The sequence below is a fragment of the Polypterus senegalus genome, chromosome 6, assembly GCF_016835505.1.
Source record: "Polypterus senegalus isolate Bchr_013 chromosome 6, ASM1683550v1, whole genome shotgun sequence".
Classification (NCBI taxonomy): domain Eukaryota; kingdom Metazoa; phylum Chordata; class Cladistia; order Polypteriformes; family Polypteridae; genus Polypterus; species Polypterus senegalus.
In genome coordinates this window covers 39,242,445-39,270,103 of record NC_053159.1, presented here as the reverse complement: position 1 = coordinate 39,270,103, position 27,659 = coordinate 39,242,445, and the positions used below count along the sequence as shown (strand labels likewise).

The 27,659-nt window shown below is 36.3% G+C and overlaps 1 protein-coding gene across 2 annotated transcripts in view; it reads right to left on the bottom strand.

Moving 5' to 3' along the window:
* gtf3c3 (general transcription factor IIIC, polypeptide 3) overlaps positions 1 to 27,659 on the bottom strand; it is a 74,194-nt gene that overhangs the window by 27,113 nt on the left and 19,422 nt on the right. Inside the window, exons 3-10 of one of the 2 annotated variants that reach the window (XM_039755887.1) lie at positions 25,688 to 25,878; positions 25,392 to 25,515; positions 15,783 to 15,974; positions 13,689 to 13,854; positions 3,862 to 4,009; positions 2,792 to 2,870; positions 305 to 405; positions 41 to 212 (exon numbers count right to left, since the gene is read on the bottom strand). In XM_039755887.1, coding sequence (XP_039611821.1) covers positions 41 to 212; positions 305 to 405; positions 2,792 to 2,870; positions 3,862 to 4,009; positions 13,689 to 13,854; positions 15,783 to 15,974; positions 25,392 to 25,515; positions 25,688 to 25,878 — 1,173 coding nt within the window. The remainder of the gene's footprint in view (positions 1 to 40; positions 213 to 304; positions 406 to 2,791; positions 2,871 to 3,861; positions 4,010 to 13,688; positions 13,855 to 15,782; positions 15,975 to 25,391; positions 25,516 to 25,687; positions 25,879 to 27,659) is intronic. The other variant, XM_039755888.1, reaches the window with a different exon arrangement.

Here is a 27,659-nt window from a genome sequence, read left to right as displayed (position 1 = left end):
ATATCAGTTCTTATTAATTATTTTAAAAATATACTTTTACCTGCATGTCGGAGCCAGACAACAGGCAAGTTATATCTTTCAGAACAAACAAGGGAACCAAGAAGTGGGAGAGCCAAATTGTACTCTCCAATCTCCAAAAATGCCTCAGCTACATCAAGGTAAAGATCTCCCATCTCTTCTGGACTCATCTCCATTAAGGAAGTCAGCATTGTCTGGAAGAAAGAAAGAAATGTCAGGATACAGTGAGTTATAAAAGCACTTACAGCTAGACTATACTAACAGATAACGAGAGGAAAAAACTCACATCTAGTGGCTTAAGCATTTGCAGATGGATAAGGCAAACCATTAGCTTTACACGGATATCAATAGGCAAATCTTCTGGCATCTCTAAGTTATACATTTTCTCTGTGAAGGAAAAACAACTTATTAAGCCTTTTACACTTCAGAATCATGATGTGATCATAGAATGATGTTAAAATAAAAAAACATTTAAAAATTCTAATAATACTATGAATTACACAAAAATATTGGTATTTAACAAAATCATGATTTTTTTTTTTTTAACAATAAAAACAGACTGAAGCAGAAGTACTATGGGATAACTATGCCCCAAAGGTGTTTTTTTTTAGCATCAATATAATCTTTGCATTTTGAAGAAAGAAGTTCAATGATAAATCTATTTGCCTAACATCTTCATATACTCATGATTCAGATCATGGGTTGCAAAAGGTAATGTGTGCAGTAACAGTAGCAATGAACTGTTCTTCAGAAACCTCAAACTGAGTATTGAACAACTGGAGCTAGCTTACATAGTTAACCTCAATGGGATGTACTGCATACGGTAACTTTTGGAATATAAATGGTGATCTGTTGAGAACATTCTGAAAGGTACAAACTTTATCTATATAATTATAAATCCCAAAAGCCATTCTTGAATACCTTGGAGGAGTTAAACCAACTGAAATGATTTACGTAATGTCTGCAGAACTTTATCATTGCATTGTCAATAATTCACCAACTTTTTTTACTTCCATGTAAATAGAAGTTTGATGATGGTACAAAAAATTTGCTATCAAGTTAGGTTTAGATTTTAAATTCTACGCTGTTCAAAACCTCAAGAAAAGTTGATTTTAGCATGTTGTCTGTTTGTGTGCTTGTGTGTGTGGAAAATCGAAATTTCCAAGTCTTAAAATTACAATTTTGTGTTTCTGTGTGTTGTGTAGAGGTCCTGGATGACTACATGCCAGCAAACATTTTACAACCAGCAGTTTCTGAGATATCTGCCCTGAATGCCCAAGACCTATGAGCAACAATAACTTTACAATATATTTACCTATCTTCTTTTAAGAAGTTGCTATAAAAAGTCAAACAATATGAAAAACATCCATGAAGGAGACAAAAAAGTCACATTCCAGGCAACTGCTCAAAACATTAAAACATTAGGCATTTTTTTTGCTAAAATACAATTAAATAGATGTTCTTGGAAAAATCAGTACCCATTATAAACAGGAAGATGCATTCACATAAAACTGAGGTTTTGAATTGGAGACCCCTGACCAGTGAAATAGGGGGAAAAGTAGGATGTTCAAACTGAATTTCCCCTTGGGATTAATAAAGTATCTATCTATCTATCTGCATTATGTTGTTTATTGCAGCAATGCTTGCAGCACGAAAGTTTAACAGACCAGCTTTTGCTACCCATGCATGCAGAGTGAGCAAGGATATTCTTGTGAAGCGGAAAGGGCATGGTTAATATCTTTCCATTCCACTATTCCCTGATTGACTGCTTCCAGTCAGAACAAAATATTGATAGGTTATGTGAGTTTTATAAGGAATATAATCGCCATCCATTGAGCACAGACTTTGCCATGTTTAACAGGCCATGAAGAATTAATTCAACTGGATCTAATCTCAGGTCTTGGCAGTTTCATTCTTTGATTCACCATTATAATTTGTGCCACTGTGGCAACATTTCCTTTTGTTGTCAATGCTGTATGATGACCAAACCTTTAGTTATCTATGAGAGAGACCCTATAATGACAGAGTTCTTCAGTTAATGTCTTTACTTTGGCCTAGTAATGGTACATGTTGACTAGGCAAGAATTAATCCACAAAATATTATTTGATATATAGTGCTAGAATTTCAATAACATCAGGTATGGGTTAAATTCTTGTTTTGTTAGATCTTGTTTTTTTCCTGTTTTCTTTTCTTTTAAAATTCTCTGGTGTTTGTTTTACACGGATTTTGAAGTTATTGGTTGTTGTATAAAGACTGCACATTTTTTCTGCTGGATTGTATACTTTGTTACTTTCTTGAAATAAATTAATAAAAATATTAAAAGAAAAAAACAATGATAACATGGTACTTGATTTAGCAGTTTTCAACATTTGTGCTGATTCTGAAACAACATACCATAAACAATAAAACTAAAACTAGAACGTTGTAATACACAAGAGCTAGCTTAAGCTCACTTATTGTATAAAATCAGCACTGTACAAAACCAATTTCAGGTTTAGGCTCAATTTTTTTAGTCACTCCTCAAGTAATACAACGGTCCCAATTAAAAATAACCCCTTGTATAATAAACAGCTCTTAATAATATTAAGTTTAAAAAATATTCATGTACCTGAAATTTAAGCAATATATTTAAATGAATAACTTATCTCACAATTAAATCAAGATATTTACTATAGGATCAAACGAGGAAAAAGTGAAATCAAAGCAAAAACGGTAAACAAAAGAATTTCAAAAACATCAAGAAAACATTTCACAGAACAAAAAAAAAATAACCTGTACCACCATCATCCTCGTTATCTTCCTTCTTTGATGTTTTAATTTCTAGAGAAATTTCACAAAACTTCAACATCACCTAAAGAGAAGAATGAAGCATTATCTAAACGCAAATCCAGCTCTTTTGTTATTTATACTTTGCTTTTATAACCAGAGGTACGCATATCATACAAATGCTCTCTGTAACTATGACATTAAGCCAGTAAGTCTTTACTAAATGTAAAGTAATTATTAATTATTAAAGCAACCAAGCCAGTATTTATGGTTAGGTATCTACACTGGCTAACTCAACTGCAAAGAGAAAATACTGAAATTAAATTAGAAATTAGTAAACATTAAACAGAACAATGCACTGTAAACAAATTATTGAAAAACATTAACTGAAATACTGTTAAACCATTCATAAAGAATTAAAATATGTAGTTTAGGATATTCTTTCAGCTAAAGAATGAAAAACAAGACAGAAAAAATACAACCCATGACAGTTATACACCGTCACATTTATTTTTATACAACTTCTTTGCTAAGCAGAGCAGGCAGCAAGCTACTAAGAAAGGGGTTGAGAGCTCTAAATGCTTCAAAACCTGCTCTGTACTTTTTTTGGATAAAGAAAATAAAAAAAAAATGCAGCCAAAAAAATAAGCAGATTTCAGAGAGGCTGTTCATTTATGGTCACTGGGAGGTTGTTTGGTGGTGAATACTTATAAAAGATTCAACCCTCAATCAGCCAAATATTATTCAATTGTCCTGCTTGAAAATAAAGCTAGCTCACCAAGTTGAAATGTAGCTGAAATAAAAGCAGCCTGATTTTACTATAAAAACACAAATATTAAGCTTAGGAAACTTTCTAGCTTAAACTCTAATGTATAAACACAAGCTCTAAATTTAAAAAGCTTTAAAATTACGCATGCAAAAAGAGAATGAGTCATTTTAATCATTGTTGCTTCCTGGAGCGGGCACAGTTTGCTCACAAGTCTGTCCAGTGTGCTGGAACAAAAGTATTCAGGAACTAAGCTTCCTGCATTACCAAAGCACTCCACAAGAGTTCATAACATCTAAAAACTCCTCACCTCCAAAGCCTTGCTGTACTGCTTATTAGAAATATAAAGCTCTGCAGCCATGTTGATTGCCTCAACCGTGACAAGATTTGGGTGTTTACTGAGTGCTTCCTCCATCACTCCAATTGCTGATGCAATATCATTTGTTTCATAATAGCTCCTGCAAAAGGAATTTGCATTTTACATGGATTATTTACAACTGAACAAAAACAAAGAAGTTCTTGTAATTGTGAAAAGAATCTATTGATAATGTTACATTACATGCTGATTGACATACTGTATAATTAACATAATAGGTTTGAACCTGCATTATCCAGTTCAGGTTGAATTAGACTATATAAGCATCATTAGGCACATGGAAGGAAACAGCCCTGGACAGCAATTCAGTCCACTGCAGGGCCCAATAATGCACAACCCCAAAGAGGGAACAATTTTCTAATGCCAATAAACCTAACCAGCTAATATTTAGGGATTACGGAGGAAAACCAGAGTACCTGGAAGAAAACACAGAAACACACTGTGAAAACATACAAGGATCACATAGACAACATTCACACATCGGACTTGAACTCAGGCTGCTACATCGGTGAGGTGGCAGTGATAACACATATTATAAGGTATAGTTTATTATAAGTATACCTATGGGAATTTAAAAGTAATACATCATAAAAAGTTCTATATACACATCAGAATTATGCTTTACTTAACAATTAGGTTTATATGATCTGTTTTGCTTAAGGACTGATCAAAGAGTACTTAATTTTAGTAGTATTAGTATATAAACTGAGCAGTGATTACTTGAGCTCAGTCAACATGTAGATTGACCTCACCAATAAGGCAGCCTAGTAGTGTACATTTTGAAGTTTCTAAAACTAAAACCAACTTCACCACTTCATAATATTCTGGAATCAGAACCGCTCTGCAGTTTTTTTTTTACTTTTCATCTACTTAACTTAGGTAGATAGCACTAATAGCTGAAGTATGCTGGGAACCTGCTTGTCACAGATAACAATTTCTTTATATGAAACTTACAGTTCCAAAAGAATACTACTTTGATCCCTCAGTTTTTCAGTAAATTCACGAGAAATGAATGAGCTCATGGAGGGAATGTTGTTTTTTTATAAGTGATATAGGCATTTTGCTGATAATTTTTATCTTTAAAAAATACAATAGAAATGGGAGTGTCACCTTTTGCTGTAAAAAAAATTTTCAACAAGCCTTTCTTTATGTTTAAATATTGTGATTTTATATAAATGAAAACAGACATCTTGTGCTGAAAAATATCAGAAGGGTCAATGTCAATTTATTTATATAGCACATTTAAAACATTATAGGAATTCTGTGGCCAAAATGCTTTACAATAATAGAATAAAAGAAAACATACAAATAACAGCTTTATCCCAAGAACTTTAAATGCACTCAATCAATTGCTCCTTGTAGAACTATATGTACTTATAAGTAGAATTACCTCACTGTAAACTTGCACTACAGTTATAATATTGCACAACCTGCGCCACTTTATAAAGCGTATATTTACATATGATGACGATATCATTTTTAACATGAAATGCATCAAAATATGTTTATTATATTATACAGGTAAAACTTTTAACTTCATTTAAATCTATACTAATATAAGGCAAAGCCCTCACTTCTCACTGATTCACTCACTCCCTGACTGACTCACTCATCACTAATTCTCCAACTTCCCGTGTAGGTGGAAGGCTGAAATTTGGCAGGCTCATTCCTTACAGCTTACTTACAAAAGTTAAGCAGGTTTCATTTCGAAATTCTACGTGTAACAGACATAACTGGAACCTACTTTCGACCATATATACGGCCAAAGCCAGCAGCTTGGTCGCCGTGTGAGGCGGAGTTGCGTGCCACAGCATCACACCTCCTACGTAAATACGTAGAGAACCAGGAAGAGCTCCAAAGAGAGCTGAACAAAAATTGAGAAGGCAGCAAAAGATTATGAAGCGACACATACAAGCATATTCATAAGTGCAGCTACTGCGGAAACAAAGCACAATGTGAACCGTAAGTTTAAATTAAGTTTATAGACATGCTCCCACTGCCTTTTGTCATGCCTACGACGAATAAGGTATTTGCGAGATACAAGTTTAATGAGAAGACACAAGGTATAAACGAGACTTTGGATCACTTTGTAACAGAGTTAAAATTGCTGTAGCAAGAAACTTTTAAGTGCCGGGTCTTAGTTAACATTAAATAAAGCCGTGGACATCGCGAGATCGCACGAGATAGCACAAGCTCAGCTGAGAAGCTTCGATGTATGTACTCCGAGCAGCTCACGTCAACTGACTTTGCAGGACTGGAAAAGATTAAATTAAGTGCATACACACTCTACTGCTAAATATTCGCAGGCAAATCCACAACTTAATACCGGGAATGCCTGTTGAACATCTTACATTCATGAGTACCGATTTGGGTGGTGAACACTTCGATGAATGAAACCTGTTATCTTTACAACGGTTGACAAACACGGAATATAACTTGAACACAACGAACCTGATTGAAATAAATAATGATAATCAAATCCTTGATGACAGCAACACTCATAACGGTCACAAAACTATTACATTGACAATCAGGTTACGCTATTTTTAAAATGTTTCCTTTTCTTAGCACAAGCACAGCTGAGAAGCTTTGATGCATGTACTCCATAACGCGTTAAAAAAATAACAAATTTAATCACACTTTGCATTCCAAGCAAAGGGGAACTTTTGTCAATGCATGATTTCCTGGTACATCGATTAGAGCTACAAAAATGTAAGAGTCGGACGAAAGCGTATTGCTAGGACTGATTGGAGGCAAATTCCATTTCAAAAGACTACCCAACGGAAGCCTTGATAAAAGAGTGGTTTTGTGCAAACTGTGCAAAAAGGAGTTTGCATACCACCGAAGCACTTCAACCTTACGGTGCCATCTAAATGCAAAACATGTTACAGCGAGCACAGAAACTGTGTATGCTGTTAGCACTAGCAGTACGAGTTCGAGTACCAACAAAAGGTGTCGGCAGCCCAAACCTGATTAAATGACTAGCTTCAGGACCAAAATTAGTAAGTCAACATCGGTCAAACTTACAAATTTTCTCGCAAAATGGATTGCTTTGAACTGTAGACCACTAACAGTGGTGGAAGATAGGGGGTTAGAAAATGTGGTACAGTTAGCGTCAGGTGATCCAACTTTCCAACTGCCGTGCCGAAAGACTATTTCAAGTAAAATTCAACAGCTTTATGACACTGAAAAGCAAGCAAAATTCGATGCATTACAGAAAGCGGACTTTGGGGCTCTTACTGGGGATCATTGGACTTACGTGACCGTTAGTAATCCTAATTACAAAATGTTCAATGATCACACTGTTTTAGCCTAATGTACAAAATAATTTTGGCTAAGGTTACTCAGAGTTTAAAGGTGAAGCTGGTCAAATTTCCTTTTATGTTTCTGCCTCATTTTTTAAGAAGAAAAACTGCACTTTATGTTGAAATTTGTATTATTATTTAAAGACAATACCATTCTGAAAATGTACTTAAAGTACCACTTTATTTTTAATTCTGCCCAATTTTAGCCAGGAATGATATTTTGTTTCTGTTTTGAATTGAAATGCAGTTTAAATGCATTTTTTTTTTCAGAAATTAAAAGAGCTTGAGTTTACAATATTCATGTCCATGCCTATTATTTGATTCTGTTGCCCACTAAAACCCTTTTAAATTAAAATAAAAACATTTGCACTTTATATATATATATACACACACACACACACACACAGTGGAACCTTGAGATACGAGTTTAATTCGTTCCAGCACTGAGCTTGTATAGCGAATTTCTCGTATCTAGAACAGACTTCCCCATTGAAAATAATGGAAATCCAGTTTATCCGTTCCGCACCCCCAAAAATATCAAAATAAAAATCAATTTTCCTTACAAATAACACTGATAAATAATATATACAATTGGAACCTCGGTTTGCAAGTAACTTGGTTTGCGAGTGTTTTGCAAGACGAGCTAAATTTTTTAATTTTGACTTGATAAAACGAGCGACGTCTTGCAATACAAGTAGTATGAATACACTTTGTCTGCTGAGCGTCATGTGAGCATAACTGAGCTGATGGTTCTTCTCTCTCTCTCTCTCCTTATCGCTCTCTCGCTTGTGCACGTGTCTCTCTCTCTTTCTCCTTATCTCTCTCGCTCGCTCCCTTCTCTCTCTCCTTATCTATCTCTCTCTCTCTCTCTTGCAATCGGCTCCTATTCTCCATCTGCATGTCCGCGATATTTTTGGATATGCTTATACAGCGAACTGCTACAGCAAAACAATAAAATCACAAGCGCACAAATGCGTAGATCCTCACGCTACGGGAGAACAAGGAACACCGAGTGAGCTGACGGGCTGGCAGCGTCAGCTTGGGTGAATCCCCGAGTCGAGGCCGTTTGGGAAACGCGTCACGCATAACCACAGCCTGGCTCGTGGCTCGTTACGGAGCCAATGCTCGTATTTAGATCTGAATTTTTCACTCATACTTTCCTCTTATCTTGAATTTCTTGTATACAGAGGTGATCATATCTAGAGGTTCCACTGTGTATGTATATATATATATATATATATATATATATATATATATATATATATATATATATATATATAGATATGCATGTATGTATAGATATGCATGTATATATATATATATATATATATATATATATATATGACAGCAACACTAATAACAATTACATTGACAATCATGTTACGTTATTTTCAAAATGTTTCCTTTTCTTTTTCATTACTTCTTTAACACACTACTTCTCCTCTACGAAGCGCGGGTATTTTGCTAGTAATCTATATTCTTCACTGGGACTGGCATGAAGGATAGAATAATTAAACATGTACTACGAAGATATTTCAATGTTCCTTAAACTTTTTGAAGAATCGGCACTCTAAGCTTACAGATGGCTTAACATCCATTACAGAGCTGATTGTGTGGTGATCGGTTACTTGGAGAAAGAAAAGCAACTAGTGCGGGGGGGGCACACCAACTATATACTGAATATAAAACAGAAAGAGAAAATAACGAGACAGCTGAAAACGCAGCGGCAAATTTCGAGGCGGCCATGCAGTATCTGCAACGGACGTGGTCATCCACCGTGCATAAGATACCATATTGACATTGGCGGGCGAAGGAACCACCAATTCTTTCTCTGCCCAGGGCCGCCACAAGCCCAGAGCCACCCATGAGTACTGCTGCAATAAATAATTTCAGTGAAGGTCGCGCACAATCACTGCGCCTTGAAACCCATGTTTAATATTGTGCTTTAACTCCTATCATCGTGAAATTTCATGTATACATCTCAGTATTTTAGTTATTAAGAGAGCTGTAATATCACGAATGTAATGGATTCTGTGTCCAGTCGGAGGAAGAGAGCCGGTTTAAGAAGCAAGTAGTGATTCACACACATAGAGCACATAGAAGATCACATACAAAACAAACCATTTAATGTGCTACTTTAATTACGATGTAATTTGAGAAACTGGTTAATTAAACGATTTTAAGATGATGTTTATGATGTTCCACTTTAATGACAAAATAAACTACATGATTAAAGTGGATATTTTGAGATTGAAGTTGACATTTTATTATTTTTTCCCCACAGTGTGCCTTTTTTTCTCTGTTCTTTTATATGAAACTCAGACGGTGGGCTATGACTCGCCTTTTCACGGCGACTTTGATATCTCAGCTTTCAAGTTTCTCCAACACGCTATGTCACTCGATCAACTTCCTTTTGTTGATTATACCACGGTTTAGTTAAACAAATAGTATGTTTTTCCTTTGCCTCCACTTGGTATTCGGTGAAATTCTTATATTTTCCCCCGTGCTTTTCCCATTGTCTTTTCACAGAAGGCTGAGCTTAAGGACGATTTATATTGATTTGCATATTCAAAGAGGCGTAATTCTGGGAGGAGTTGGGGCGCAACATAAGGCGCATGCACAAGCATTAATTTTCAAGTTGACTGGGATTTATGTAGCGGAAGAACGTAGAAGTTGGAGTACACATAGATTCCTGCATCTGGATTTTTCTGTGCGCAAGCACATTTCGGCTTTTGTGCTTACGCAATGTTATAGTGCGAATTCTACACACGGCGTTATGCATGAGGCCCCAGGTCATCCCTTATTGCAGCATCTTGAGCAGAGCAATTGAGTCTAAAACTGTTTTACAAGAAGAATTAAATTTTAAGACAGAATCATCGATACCATCATTTTGGACATGCACATCAAGACTAGAGAATATGGTTTTAAAATCGGATATAATAGAAGAATTTAGAAAGGGAGAGTAGTGTAGGGGACAATTAGTAGTTGGGACATCAACAGTAATATTCAAATCCATCATTAGAGAAAAGTGATCACTGAAAGAAACATCGCATAAATCAATATTATTAACTGAAATATCAGGTATAAGAACAAGATCAAGGGTGTGACTGAGAGAGTGAGTTGGAGTATTAATATGCTGGATAAAATCAAATGAGTCCAATAGTGATAAAAAGTCATTAACCAAAGGTTTCGATTGACAACAAACGTGAATGTTAAAATCACCAACAATAAATACTTTGTCATGGGAGAGGGTGATATCAGCCAGGAGATTAGAGAATTCAAAAATGAAGATATCATCAATTACAGGAAGTCTATAAACCACAGCAAACAACAAAGAAGGGGAGCTGCACACTTCGAAAAGTTGCAGTTCGAAACTAGTAAACGGACCCTTTGTAAGACTCTGACACAAGAACATACTTTTAAAAACATTGGCAATGCCCCCACCACGACGAGTCAGTCGCAGAGAGTTTAAAAATGAATAACCTGATGGTACCACGTCGGTTTGCAGGGTTTACTGCAAACATACAAATAATAACCAAAATGTTGACATATTTTAAATCAACTTGTGAAACACAGGATGTTTTTGGGATAGCTTTAATTAATTTTTTGGACTTTCTAAAATCCTTAAATTAAAATGGGGAGGGGGTCTGTGGCCAAAAGTAAACGGGAAAAACATTTTTGGGTATTATGCATCACCCAGTGCCCTTTACTAAGTTTGTGAGAAAACAGGCTAAAACAGGAATTTAGGAGATGATAGATGTGTTTTGGTTCCTTTTATTTTATTCTCCAAAATGACATGCTTAAGCCTTCTGTGCTCAGAGGCAAGAAACCTTTTCACTGCCTCCATGCCTCATATATACTCAGTAGGCATGAAAAGATACATTTAATCCACACACAGTACATACATACTACCATACAAGAAGTTACGGTATATGGGGTAGGGAGACAAGGTGATCAAATAATGCAGAGTTACAGCTCCATGATCAACCACAATTATCCTTAAATCAAAATAGTACATGCTCATTTTGAAGATACATGTCAATGCATGACATTGGCATTATGCTCCCTGAATTTTACATATTATAGTGTACTCAAATTGATTATGTCATTTTGTTAGTTTCTGGAATGTTATTAAAGTGTCATTAAAGTCTAGTGGCCTTATTGTCATTCCAATCATATGAAGTATTGCAGCATAGAATGGTACAAAATAACATTCCCCAGGACTGTGGTGCAACATATGCGTACAGACAACACAAGTGAAAGATAGGTAAAGAACTATCCTACACCATAAATAATAGCAGGTATGGGAATATGTAGTAATAATTTGAAACAGTAATAAATAAACAATAACAACAACTAATAATAAAAAACAGTAGTAACAATTGTAACAAATATACTACATATAAATACGCTTCTAGGTGCAGATCTGAGTGCAGTTATGCAGCACAGAGTTCAGAATCTGGACAGCTAAATGGTAGAAACTATTGTAGAACCTGGCAGAACTGGTTCCGATGCTACAGTACCTTATGCCAGATGGAGTTAAGACAAATAGACACTGGGAGGGGTGGGAGAGGTCCTACATAATGCTATAGCCTTTGAGGATGACTTTATAAAAACGTCTTTAAAGGAGGGCAGAAAGGTTCCAATGATATTTTCAGTTGAGTGCACTATTAGTTGTAGGACCTTACGGTCAGAGACACTGCATTTCCCAAACAAGACAATGATACAGCTGGTCAGAACACTCTAGATGGTGTTGCTGTTAAATGTGTTGAAAATGGGGGGAGGTGGGCTTACTTCCTTGAGACGCTTAAGGAAGTGAAGATGCTGTTACACCTTCTTGACTATAGAGGTGGTGTTAACTGAGCAAGTAAGGTCAGTTGCTGGGTGCATACCAAGGAATTTAGTGTTCCTGGCCAAATCCACCTCAGAACCTTCAATGTGCAGTGGGGTGAACAGCATGGGTCTTCCTGAAGCCCACAATCTTCTCCTTCCCCACCTTCCATCTTTTCCACATTAACAGACAGATTGTTACACTTGCACCAGTCCACCATTTGTCGTATCTCCATTCTTTAAGCTGACTCAATGCAATTGCCAAACAGATCCACCACGTTTGTGTCATCCACAAACTTGATGATGGTTTTAGAGCTGTACGCAGCCATACAATCGTGAGTCAGCAAACTGAACAGAAATGGGCTAAGTACACAGCTCTGGGGCACCACTGCTCAGCATGATAGTATTGAAGATAGTGTTTCTGGGACTCTGGGGTCTTGCTGTCAGGAAGCCCAAGACCAAGATGCTTAGGGAAGTGTTGAGGTCTAGTACATTCAACTTCCCTACAAGCTTCTGAGGGATGAGGGACTGTCACATGTACAATATCTGTCCTTTAATGTACAATGTTCTTTAAGTTTGTGTTATATGTATTTAGTTAAAAAGAGGGGGCACCTTTCTGGTAACTGTACAGAGATTGAAACGGTCAAGGTTTTCAGAGAAGCGTCATGCACAAAGGTTTCATTTGACAAAGACCTACATTCTCCTGCAAGCAAGGTCCTAATGTGAACTGGAGCAACAACACATAAACCTACACCGCACTGGACATCATCATTAAGGGCTTATTATCTTAAGACTGCTTTGCTTTACCAGAACCAAGATAAATTAGGACTATAAGCCCCTAGTAAACAGACAACTAAAGACCTGCTTTCTATTGTTTAACTGCTTCAAAGTAACAAACACATGAATAATTGTGCCAGGTAAACATCTGGTTTTTACATAGGATTGACAAAATTGAATACAAAATAGTTGCAGTATGAGCTAGAAGGCTCGCTCACCCAGATTTGTGCTTTACATCAATTGTATGCCAAATGTTACATAAGGCTAAAATTCCAAAGATGAAACATTAAACATAAAAACCTGTAAAAATGAAAACACTCCAGAAAATTTCAAAACTAAATACAGTGTTATATATGTTTGTTTGTCTCATCTATCTTACATTCTATCTTTTTTACCAATATAGCAAGCAGTTATACCATTTCCAAAATCCTGTAGATCAACATATTGTAGTATTTAATTTTTTAAAGCAAGTGAGGTTCAGATATCCTAATACGTGTCTAATGGTTGGAAACCTGCATCTACAGAGAAGGGTAAGAAAAATAAATTTGGAGTTTTACTAAAAAATCTGTCAATTTTATTATCTCTTATTGTTATTTACGTTGTCAAAAGCAGAGTCAATAATTAATTGATTGCTTAACAAGCAATTGATTCACTTCTCTTCACCATACAATCTATATCATTTACAAACTACTAAATTTGTCTTAAGCTGACATACAAAACAGCTAACGCTAACAAATAAATAAATAAGTGCAAAAGAAAAAACAATATTATACACTCAGTATTCTTTTTCGTAAAATCTTATGGCAAACGTAAAATAATTCTTAAAATAAAATAAAGTTATAATCTTACTTTGCCATATCTCTTGAAAGCTGCATAAAATGTTCTCCGTCACTATCGGGCAGTAAATTGAGAATTCGGCGATAGCCATCCATAGCAAGCTTATGTTCTCCAATCTGTTCATAGAGACTGGACCTTTCCCACAGGTAACGGACATTGCTGGGATCATATTTGATGGCTTTGTAAAAGTATCAACAAAATGATAAAGCTGATAAATTTTAAAACAAGGACATTTTCAGCCATATTTATTAACACATTCCCCACTGTCATCACACTCTTATTTTTTCGTTTTAAATTTTTAGTAACATTGTTTTGTATTCCATATAAGCAGCTATGATCATTATTATGCTATAATAAATTACTTTTGTTCAGTGCATAATTTAGAAAACATTTCTGATAGCTGCTTTCACTGCAAACCCAAAATATAAATCAAATTCTCTAATAAGCAAAATACTCATATAGACAGATAGACAGACAGACAGATAAACAGACACTTTATTAATCCCCAAGGGGAAATTCACATATTCCAGCAGCAGCATACTGATAAAAACAATATTGATTAAAGAGTGATAACAATGCAGTGCAAGTTAAAAAAATGCAAGGTGGAGAGTGTGAGGCCTTAACAGTCTATAATCTTGTGTAGTGTTAATGTTTAAAGGGTGGGATATAAGAGTGGCATTGTGTGGGGAAGGAATGATCTCCTCAGTCTGTCAGTGGAGCAGGACAGTGACAGCAGTCTGTCCCTGAAGCTGCTCCTTTGTCTGGAGATGATACTGTTCAGTGGATGTAGAGGATTCTCCATGATTGACAGGAGCCTGCTCAGTGCCCGTCGCTCTGCCACGGATGTCAAACTGTCCAGCTCTGTGTTTACAATAGAGCCTGCCTTCCTCACCAGTCTGTCCAGGCGTGAGGCGTCCCTCTTCTTTATGCTGCCTCCCCAGCACACCACCGCGTAGAAAAGGGTGCTCGCCACAAATGTCTGATAGAACATCTGCAGCATCTTATTGCAGATGTTGAAGGACGCCAGCCTTCTAAGGAAGTATAATTGGCTCTGTCCTCTCTTCCACAGAGCATCAGTATTGGCAGTTCAGTCCAGTTTATCATTCAGCTACACTCCCAGAAAAAGTTTTTACAAAGCTTAAAAACAATATATGTACAGTATTTTTGCATGTTCATAAACAGTTTGCCAAGACAATGCAATAGAAATTAGAGATGCTAAACAATATTAAATGTAATACTGTCAATAACATATTATATGGTTTCAACAAACTAAAAAACAACCCACAATGCAAAACGATGGTTTAATCTCATTTGTATCCTGGCTCACATTGAAAGATCTTAAAGAAACAGGACATTTAAACTCATTCAGAATAAAAGCAAATGAAGGATATGTACATCTATTGTAATTTAGAAGAAATTCTTGATAGTACTCTTCATAGCTGCTCCCGTACACTAACAAGTTTTGCAGTTATAATAAATTTTATAGAAACAGAAGGAAGTAATAATTTTCTGAACTTTTCACAAACTGAAAAATATTTTTCCTCATCTTATATTTTCTTTTGTTAATATTGATATTCTGGAATCTTGTGGGTAGTTTTGAAACCTACCTTGCCAATTAATAAAAAGTTAAATAAGATGAAAGATTAAATTATCTAATTATGATTAATACGATAAGACTACTAAATGTTTTAGTTTTCACCTCATTCTCCAATGCTAATATAACCAAGGGAAAGTTTTTATGATTTTTTTTTTCTTCACCTTTCTCCTGTTTCATAATTTCTCTCTTAAAATCATGATTTTCATTTGCAAACTACAAAAAAGATTTCAATGTTGCATTGTCACATTGTAAAAACTGCAAGCATTTAAAAGGTGAACTGATCTTAAAATCTCCTTTTCAAAGTTAGACAGGACTTTTTTTATACAAGATTCCTCCTTAAAGCCAAGTTTTAAATATCATATAAGTTTCTTTCTCCTTTGACAAATTTTTATTCTGCATTTTGTAACTGTATGAGCTATACTGTACAATAATGAGCCATTCAGTTTTAAAAATACACAAATGATGGTGACTACTTACACAAATTAAATTTACAATTTACAATAAAATACCTTTAGAATAGCAAAAGATGGCTTGCTTTATATTGTCTTGTTCAAGAGACATATCTGCCAGTTTGACCCATTCCTCACGGTTGCTAGGATTCAGGTGAGCAGCAATAAGACCAAACTGCAGAGATTTTTCCATGTCACATTGATCCTCATATATCATGGCCAAGGTTGAAAAAGGCTCATAGGCAAGAGGAGCTGCACAAAAAAGCACAATTAATATCAGAATCATTTAGTGATCCCATAAATATCAGTATACCTCAAAACATAAACATTACTGTTAGATATGGAGAATGCCTTTTTCATTCAAACCATTCATAACAACAGACAATGGAATGCCTCACTGTAGATATAATGAAGATGCAATCCACTCCTTGCTGCTGTAAACATGTTAGACTTGATGATACATTACAACATTTTTACAAGTGGAAAAAGAAATTGTATACAATGAGCCACTTCAGCTTACAGGAAAGTCAGCTTTAAAAGATTAAAAAATATATATTTCTAGTACATGTAATACACCCACCAACCTAAAATATACAGTACATTTGATGCTGCAGTGATTGTCTTATTGTAACAGCCAGTCCTAGAAAGTTAATGTTAAAATCACATTAGGTATTTGCTAAAATAGGTTAGAATGTTTTACATAGCTACAGTACAAAGATTGTAAATGAACAGTCCTAACATTCTGATATAACTTTGATGCATTAGAAAAAAAGCTCAGCTACAAAGAAGGATTGATTGCAAATGGAAAGGTGTAGAGGCACTAGTGCCATTACCAAAACTGTAACAAAGCAAATAATGGATAATTCGTAAGTCCCACAGCAGCATCGTGTACCTCCCTGTCTGTCCACCTTGAAGTGGTGCATTTAGATATAAATATATGTGTTTGAAGAATAGTTTGGGGGGTGTGATAGCACTAATAACCGTCTGAGCAAGAGATGTTTAAAAAGCACCATTTTTTTCTAGTACAGAACTAAACAAAATGTTGGTACTGTACCATTTTAAAAATTGGGTTTTTCTGTACTTTCCCAGTAATGATATACCATGCAACCCTACCAGGCAAAACATTTTCTGACCGTATATACAAATGTATGCAGAAAAGTATGTATAAAGAAACATGCTATAATTAAGTTATATAAGAAACTGGGTGGCACGGTGGCACAGTGGTAGCACTGCTGCCTCGCAGTAAGGAGACCTGGGTTCGCTTCCCGGGTCCTCCCTGCGTGGAGTTTGCACGTTCTTCCCGTGTCTGTGTGGGTTTCCTCCTGCAGTCCAATGACATGCAGGTTAGGTGCATTGGCGATCCTAAATTGTCCCTAGTGTGTGTGCCCTGTGGTGGGTTGGCACCCTGCCCGGGGTTTGTTTCCTGCCTTGAGCCCTGTGCTGGTTGGGATTGGCTCCAGCACAAACCCGTGACCCTGTAGTTAGGATATAGCGGGTTGGATAATGGATGGATGGAAGTCTTAAACTGAAACATCATAAGCAAATTTATTTTTTTATGTATTATTAATTTTTATCTTCATTTTTGTGAGAACTTCTTTGTATTAAATTTCACTAGAACTTTAACCCTAAGATGAGTTTATTAAAAAGAAGAAAATGCACTATCCACTTCTGATAACTTCTAAATACTATTACAGTGATCCTGTTACAGTCTGTTTACAAATGTATTTACTCCCTGTTTCTTAAAACATTCAAGTGCTATTCAGTAGTGATCAGCTAACCAAAATACATGCTAATGCCAGGTGCAAACAGGGTCATAAGGAGAATGACTTAATTCAATAAACATAGTGGTCATGTTATTTAGTATTCTGTTAAATTACATTTTTTTTTGTTTTTCATATTTTAGCACTAACGACAAAATGTTGACATTAAGTGAATAAAATGTGAAGAGTGAAGTACAAATATCAAATAAGCACTTTCACAAAACGTACAAATGTAATAGAACAAGTGTGCTTTTATTCAAGACTATAACCAAAGAACAAGAAACTGGATTAGTGTATGTCGTTGTCATGACTGCTTTGGTAGTACATCGTTAAGAACTGCTGACTCATAATCTAGAGGTCTCAGGTTTGAGCCTTTCCGCGTTCCAAAATAAACATTTTGAGTAGTGAGCTGCTCTTTTTGTTACTATTATACAATAAAAACATACATTTCATTTGAGTCTGTAACAGAAGATGTAAATGGAAGGTACTTAAAAAGGTTAGTGTTTTTTTTTATTCAATTTTAATCTCTCAGTTGCAGTAACACTGCTGTTTTCAAATAAAGACGTACCATAACAGAGGTGAACTCAGATGAGGATGAGGGTTCTACATCGGAGAAAGAGAACAGAAGTCCTACCCAAAAGAAACGTCCATTCACATATAAGAACAAGACAGCTGCACCAGACACGAAGGCGAAAGATAGCGCCATTTGGATGCAGCAACAGGTCTGGCGTCATCCTGCCAGTCTGCCTGCCCCACACCTGTTCTTCAACGAAACAGCATAACTTACAGAGCTCGCCAAGGTATCATACAAAGTCCAGTTTGTGATTATGTTTTGCGACGTTCTTTATATAAAAACATTTAGATGTTACTTATATAAAAGTCACATTGAATGTTATTTACCTATTATCTTATCTTCCTATAGCATAAAGTCACAAGTAAACTGCAGAGCTTCCTCTGTTTGATCGACACGAGCATGCTCATAAAGTACATGTGTACTGAAGTGACTTCAGCTGCAGGTGGAAGCTCCTGTCGCACCCTACGCAACTGTGTTTGATCTTATTCAGGATAAGATCCATGGGAGAAAGACTTTCCGAGACTACAGTCATAAAGCTTACGAAACCATTCATGAACAAAGGCAGAACTGTAACAACAATTGCATAGGGTGCGACAGGAGCTTCTGCTATTTCTCTGTTGTTTTGGCCAGACTAACATGTAAAGCAGCAGCTTGCATGCAGGCTTCTTAATTATAAGGGTATAATTAAGGGTATAAGTGGAAAAAAAAAAAAAATGAAAACCAGCATACTTAGCTCTCTTGCATATGTTTTTTCTGAGAGGTTACACGGCATATTCTTAATAGCGTTTGGACAAAAGTTTAATTCCTAGTTAAAGAAACTTCTACCTGCATATCTGCACCTGGCATGTTTCACATTTTATGGGACTGACTTTCTCCAAAGCACAAAACCATACAGTAATGACTGACGGCCAACTCAAAACCAGCTTTATGTAAACTTATGTCAGTGTAAGTGTGCCTTTTTATAGACCGATATCCAGTTAAGTATTTGGTCTTGTGTTAATAGTTGCCTTAACAGACTGTAAATCTAATCTTCTTTATGTGTTGGGGATGGGGATAAGGGCTTAAAATATGAATGGATATAATGGCACTTAAGTCCTTTGATTTCATTTTAACATCCACTAATTAAGCTTTGCACTCCAATATTTGTGTTTGTAATTAATTATTGACTTTCAAGATTTACTTAATATTATTCGGCTTTTCCTACCTAAATAGTGTAAGTAAGGATTTACCTGAAAATATTTGCTACTAGCAAAATACCCGTGCTTCGCAGCGATGTCGTGTGTTAAAGAAGTTATGAAAAAGAAAAGGAAACATTTTAAAAATAACGTAACATGATTGTCAAAGTAATTGTTTTGTGTATTTGGCGGCAGCGTCACGAAGTTGTTTTCGTCTAGCTGCATCAGAAAATGTACCACCACGTCTGACACGCCTCGTTTTTACTGTTTTCTCACAGCTTGGGTTGCTGCTGTCATAATGGGTTTGAGTCTACACACATATATATATATATACACATACATATCTTCATATACACATATACACATATATATATATATATACATATACATATATATATACACATATATATATATATATATATATATATATATATACACACACAAACACATATATATATATATATATATATATATATATATATATATATATATACACATATATATATATATATATATATATATATATATATATATATACACACATATATATATATATACACACATATATATATATATATACACATATATATATATATATATATATATATATATATATATATATATACACACACACATATATATATTATATATATATATATATATATACCTATCTACATACACATACATACATACACACAAATTAAATATATGTGTGTGTGTATGTGTGTGTGTGTGTGTGTGTATATGTGTATATATATATATATATATATATATATATATATATATATATATACACACACATACATACATACAAACATACACACAGGTATACAGTATATATGTGTGTGTATAGCTTTGGTCACTGAGTGCAAGGGAAAAATACTAAAATGTAGTCTATAAGTTATTAAACACTAAAACATTAACGTTTTAAAAAGTACAGGTACATTGAGCACTACTGAAGTTGTTGCGGGTAAACTACATTTTAAAGACTGTGTAACAGAACAGGTAAGTAGTACTAACAGCAGCTAAAATGTATATGGATCATCTCTCGGTAGTTGATCCCTTTTGAAAGGCGCTACACGACGGCTGTGGTATAGAAATTACATTTTCTATGTGAACGTCCAAATTTCTGCCTCTGGTAATGTGCCTTACCGGCATTTAAAGAAAATTATTTTTTGTCCTCTGCAGTGTTAAGGGAGAAAGGCTATGGTTTGGGATAAAAGGAAAAAAGGTGTAAAGAAAGGAAACTTGCCTTTTTCTTTTATATAGTATAGAGAGATGTGTTCGCTGACGATATGAGCCTTTTGGGGACAGTCGCGGTGGGTCTTGTGTAGACTGGTGAGACATCCCTGCCATTAATTGGCTGTGATGGCACTGTCAGTCCTCCACTCCTGTGCGTGTCTTCATAATCCGAGCTGACGACCTCATAATCGTATACGTGCAAAAGAAAGTGCGAATCGCCTTAATATTAGTTTGCCGCAGTGTAGAAAAGGGGTCCCGTGTTTGCACTTGTCTGGGCTATAGCTCAGGGGGAGGATGAAAAAAAGTAAAAGTGCTCACTTTGACTTAAGGCAGAAGCGCAGTCAGCGTCTCAAAGGCCGGCACAGCTATGCGCGCGCACCAGCTGCTCGACTTTCGCTGGGCAGGAGACCCCATTTTTTGCAGACTCGTTCACGTGATCAAAAGTCTCAGCTCTCTTTGGAGGTCATTCATATATCTATACTAATAAAAGGCAAAGCCCTCACTCACTCACTGACTCATCACTAATTCTCCAACTTCCCGTGTAGGTAGAAGGCTGAAATTTGGCAGGCTTATTCCTTACAGCTTACTTACAAAAGTTGGGCAGGTTTCATTTCGAAATTCTACGCATAAGGGTCATAACTGGAAGCTATTTTTCCCCATATAATGTAATGGAGTCTTGAGTTGAGATGGCGTGGGGGCGGAGTTTCGTGTGACATCATCACGCCTCCTACGTAAGTACGTAGAGAACAAGGAAGAACTCCAAACAGCGATGAGCACAAAACGCCATTTCACAATTGAGAAGGCAGAAAAACATTATGAAGCAAATGATGCATACAAGCATATTCATAAGTACAGCTACTGCGGAAACAAAGCACGGCGTGAACCGTAAGTTTATATTAAATTAAGTTCATAGACAGGCTGCCACTAGCGTTTGTAATTTAGTGCCTGCCCATATAAGGCCGTCCATCAGCGGCAATCCAATACAAACACTGCCGGTAAATGTTCACGGGTGAAGGACTGTGCTTATGCAGAGGAAGATGAGATGGTCAGGGTGGTGTTTGGCACAAACTCATTGAAACTGCGAGAGAAACTTTTAAGTGCCGGGTCTTAGCTGACATTACACGAGATGGCACCAGTACAGCTGGGAACCTTCGATGCAAGAACACCAAGCTGCTCACGGAACTGACGCAATGCGCAGACAAAAGCAACAGTTCCAAAGAGTGCTGAACAAAACCGAATTACACAATTGAGAAGGCAGCAAAAAATATGAAGCGCCTTATACATACAATCATATTCATAAGTGCAGCTACTGCGGAAACAAAGCACACGGTGGAAAAAGTGAATGTCCTGCTAAAGGAAGACAGTGTAAAAAAACCCGTGCATGCAGTTTGTCACATCACAGATAAAAAGGAAGACGAGCTGTTTATTGATGCAGTAAGGAACTAATCGATGAATGAAACCTCTTATCTTTACAACGATTGACAAACACGGAATGTAACTTGAACACATCCTACAAATACGAGCCTGATTGAAAGAAATAATGATAATCAAATCCTTGATGACAGCAACATTCAATAACACTCACAAAACAATTACTGTATATTGACAATCATGTTACGTTATTTTTAAAATGTTCCCTTTTCTTTTCATAACTTCTACTTCTCCACTGCGTACACGGGTATATATATATAAATGTATATATATACCCGATCTACAATACATACTTTAGCATAGACAAGCCACACGCTGTGGCTAATTGTAGAGTCTTAAGCCTCTAAACGACATTCGAGGTTCGATTCGAGAGGGGTGTACTGACTATGTACGCGCTACCGATTCATTTTACCTTCGATCTCCTTGGTTTGGGACGTATGAAAAATATTAGGTTAACGCAGAATCATGTTACGTTATTTTTAAAATTTTCCCTTTCTTAGCACAAGCACAGCTGAGAAGCTTCGATGCATGTACTCCATAACGCGCTAAAAATAACGCATTTAATCACACTTTCAATTCCAAGCAAACGGGAACTTTTGTCAATGCATGATTTCCTGGTACATCCATTACACTGATGCACACATCACAGCTACAAAAATGTTAGAGTCGGAATAAAGCGCGCTCCTACGACTGATCATTTCGACTACCCGAGTAAGCCTTGATAAAAGCATGGTTTTGTGCACACTGAAAAGCAAGCAAAATTAGATGCATTACAGAAAGCGGACTTTGTGGCTCTTACTGGGGATCATTGGACTTCCGTGACCGTTAGTAATTCTAAATACATCTAATTACAAAATGTTCAATGATCACACTGTTTTAGCCTAATGTACAAAATAATTTTGGCTAATGTTACTCAGAGTTTAAAGAGTAAGCTGGTCAAATTACCTTTTATGTTTCTGACTTATTTTTTTAAGAAGAAAACTGCACTTTATGTTGAAATTTTGGTTATTATTATTTAAAGACAATACTATTCTGAAAATGTACTTAAAGTACTTAAACTACCACTTTATTTTTAAGTCTGCCCAATTTTAACCAGGGATGATATTTTTGTTTCTGTTTTGAATTCAAATGCAGTTTAAAAGCTTTTTTTCAGAAATTAAAACAGCTTCAGTTTACAATATTCATGTCCATGTCTATTATTTGATTCTGTAAGCCCACTAAAACCGTTTTAAATTAAAAAAAAAACATTTGCGATTTGGGGCAAATTTACGTAGCGATTACATACGATTAATCAAGATTAATTCTTACACAGCCTCTAATTAATTGGATTAATTTTTTTAATCGAGTCCCACCCCTAATATATATATATGTAGATATATATATGTAGATTTGTATATATATGTGTATATACAGTATATATGTAGATATGTATATGTTGTATATACAGTATATATATATGTGTGTGTGTATATATATATCGTGTTAAATATTATTAAAATGTTTCCTTTTCTTTTTACTTCTCCGCTGCCAATCGCAGGTATTTTGCTATATATATATATATATATATATATATATATAATATAAATAGATAGATATGACAACAATACTCATATCAATGACAAAACAATTACATTAACAATCATCTTACGTTATTTTTAAAATGTTTGCTTTTCTTTTTCATAACTTCTTTAACACACTACTTCTCCGCTGCGAAGCACGGGGATTCTGCTAGTATATATATATATATATATATATATATATATATATATATATCAAAATACCCACGCCTCGCAGCGGAGAAGTAGTGTGTTAAAGAAGTAATGAAAAAGAAAAGGAAACATTTTAATAATAACGTAACATGATTGACATTGTCATAAGTGTTGCTGTCATATATATGCCTGCCTGAATAAGTCACCCTCGCTTCGCTCTTACTTTTTTACCGTTCATTTAATCATGGCTAGTGGAGGAAAAATTATAAAATGGAAGGAGGATTACACAAAGTATGGCTTTACCAAAACAATTATTGATGGCGAATCGATAATTCATAAAGCTTGAATTGGTGATCTGTTTTTCTGTGTTAACCTCATATTTTTTCATACTTCTTCTCAAACCAAGGGGGTACGAGGGTAAAATAAATCGAGAAGAAAAGGAAACATTTTAAAAATAACGTAACACGATTGTCAATGTAACCTTTTGTAAGTACTGCCTGGAGGATTCAGTGTGGAGAAACTCTAGAGACAGCGTGTGTATTAACTTGTGGATTTTTCTGTGAGTATTTGGTGGCAGTGTGACGATTGCTTCGAAGACGCAGTTAGCCTGAGCTCAGCTCAGAGCGAAATTAGGTGAATGGGAGGGGAGAGGATGACGTCACTCCTCCACCCGCCTTAACTGTCAATCCCCCCACAAACACAGTCTCTCGGAATTTGCATAAGCACAGCCCCTCACCTGCAATTTTAACTTAGTTACAAAGTGATCAAAACTGTCGTTTATACCTTGCGTCCTCTCATTAAACTTGTATCCCGCATTAGCCGTGGGCATGACAAACGCCAGCGGCAGCCTGTCTGTGAACTTAATTTAAACTTTAGTTTTACACCGTGCTTTGTTTCTGAAGTAGCCGCAGGCATGAATATGCTTGTACAGTATGTGTCACTCGCTCGCTTCTTATTATTTCGCTGCCTTCTCAACTGTATAATGCATGTTTTCTTCAGCGCTTTTTGGAGCTCTTCCTGGTTTTCTACGTAATGCGTTGACAGTCAGTTCACGTGATTACGTGGGAGGCGTGATGATGTCACACGAAACTCAGCCCCCCACGGCCATCGAGCTCAACTCCATTACATTATATGGAGAAAAATAGCTTCCATTTATGACCATTACGCGTACAATTTCGAAATAAAACCTGCCCAACTTTTGTAAGTAAGCTGTAAGGAATGAGCCTGCCAAATTTCAGCCTTCTACCTACATGGGAAGTTGGAGAATTAGTGATGAGTCAGTGAGTCGGACAGTCAGTCAGTGAGTCGGACAGTCAGTCAGTGAGTCGGACAGTCAGTCAGTGAGTCGGACAGTCAGTCAGTGAGTCGGACAGTCAGTCAGTGAGTCGGACAGTCAGTCAGTGAGGGCTTTGCCTTTTATTAGTATAGATTTATATTTTAAGATGATATGCTGATTACTTATGGGAGAATTCTCAAGCACTGCTTGATGAAATAACTTGTTTTAAAAAAGCATAATTTATTTGATCAGTCTAGCATTTGTTTATTCTTTACCTATTAATCTCTATAATTAAACTGTAATTTGATTGCACATTAAAAAAATTCCTAGAAAAATGTCCTTAATGTTCAGAACACTTGCACACATTTGGTTTCTGACATATGTTAGTGTCTGTAATGTAAAAAAACATTTAAATTTATTTTAAAGTGACCCAAAATTCACTTACTATGGAACATCATTAGTATTTGTTTCATTTTAGAAAATGGAAAAAAATGGTGCTTACCTTGTCTGATTATTTCCATGCACATTAGGATTGCATCTTCTTTGTCTCCACGGGCATACCGGATATTGGCCTCTCCCATCAAACCCCTCAAAGCTCTCGGTAATTTGCTGCGATGTCTCCTTTCCTAACCACAACAAAAGTTGGTTTACTTCATTTGGTTTTCACTGGATAATTTAACTATGGGGACTTTATCATAAGTTCATGTCAGAATAGAAGAACAAATGTTTAATTTACATTATACATGACAAAATATTCATCCATTGTTAACAATGAACTTTTAAGAAATAGTTTATTACCTTCATCATCTTCTTGTTCTCACGGTTTAACTCCATTTCTAGAGCAAAAACTTCTCCAGCAGAAACAGTTTCCATATGCTCCTCATTATTATCTTCCTCACCATCTTCATCATCGTCATCATCTTCTCCTTCTCCCAGCATGGAAGCAAATGCCCGCTTCACTGATGGGCTAACACCATCTTCCTCCAGAGCTGTAAAGTAAATAGCACATTAACAGTTTGGTCTTTGAAATTCATCTAGTTTGTTAACACCTATTCTGTATTTTCTGTTTTGGGCTTTTAAAAACTGCTTAACAAAAGACTTATTCTGAAATCAATGCATTCAACAAATTAACAAAAATATTTAGATGAATAATAAATAGATAAACAACATATACATACATATACTGTATACATATACTGATATATATATTTGAGATATGATATATATAAGATATATATAGATATATATGATATGTATACTGCTCAAAAGAATTAAAATAACACTTTTTAATCAGAGTATAGCATAAAGTCAATGAAACTTATGGGATATTAATCTGGTCAGTTAAGTAGCAGAGGGGGTTGTTAATCAGTTTCAGCTGCTGTGGTGTTAATGAAATTAACAACAGATGCACTAGAGGGGCAACAATGAGATGACCCCCAAAACAGGAATGGTTTAACAGGTGGAGGCCACTGACATTTTTCCCTCCTCATCTTTTCTGACTGTTTCTTCACTAGTTTTGCATTTGGCTACAGTCAGTGTCACTACTGGTAGCATGAGGCGATACCTGGACCTTACAGAGGTTGCACAGGTAATCCAACTTCTCCAGGATGGCACATCAATACGTGTCATTGCCAGAAGGTTTGCTGTGTCTCCCTGCACAGTCTCAAGGGCATGGAGGAGATTCTAGGAGACAGGCAGTTACTCTAGGAGAGCTGGAGAGGGCCATAGAAGGTCCATAACCCATCAGCAGGACCAGTATCTGCTCCTTTGGGCAAGGAGGAACAGGATGAGCACTGCCAGAGCCCTACAGAATGACCTCCAGCAGGCCACTGGTGTGAATGTCTCTGACCAAACAACCAGAAAGACTTCATGAGGGTGACCCAAGGGCCCCATGTCCTCTAATGGGCCCTGAGCTCACTGCCCAGCAGCATGCAGCTCGATTGGCATTCGCCATAGAATACCAGAATTGGCAGATGCACCACTGGTGCCCTGTGCTTTTTACAGATGAGAGCAGGTTCACCCTGAGCACGTGACAGAAGTGAAAGGGTCTGGAGAAGCCATGGAGAACATTATGCTGACTGTAACATCATTCGAGCAGTCTGGTGGTGGGTTAATGTTTGTCTGGGGAGGCATATCCATGGAGGGTCACACAGACCGCTACAGGCTTGACAAAGGCACCTTGGCTGCCATTAGGTATCAGGATGAAATCCTTGGACCCATTGTCAGACCCTATGCTGGTACAGTGGCTCCTGGTGCACGACAATTCCTGGCCTCATGTGGTGAGAGTATGCAGGCAGTTCCTGGAGGATGAAGGAATTGATACCATTGACTGGTCACCACACTTTCCTGACCTAAATCCAATAGAACACCTCTAGGACATTATGTTTTGGTCCATCCAATGCCACCAGGTTGCACCTCAGCCTGTCCAGGAGCTCAGTGATGCCCTGGTCCAGATCCTCTCATTAGAAGCATGCACCGATGTTGTCAGGCATGTATACAAGAACACAGGGGCCATACAAAGTGCTGCGTACAATTTTGAGTTGCTGCAATTAAATTTTGGCAAAATGGACTAGCCTGCCACATAATTTTTTTCACTGTGATTTTTGGGGCGTCTTTCAATTCAGGGCTCTGTAGATTGATCATTTTCATTTCCATCAAACAATGTGGCATCCTTTCGTTCCTAACACATTACTCAGTCTATATCAGTATAGATATCCAGGAGGATTTCTTTTTCCCATTGAGATCTGATGTGTTTTCAAAGTGTTCCTTT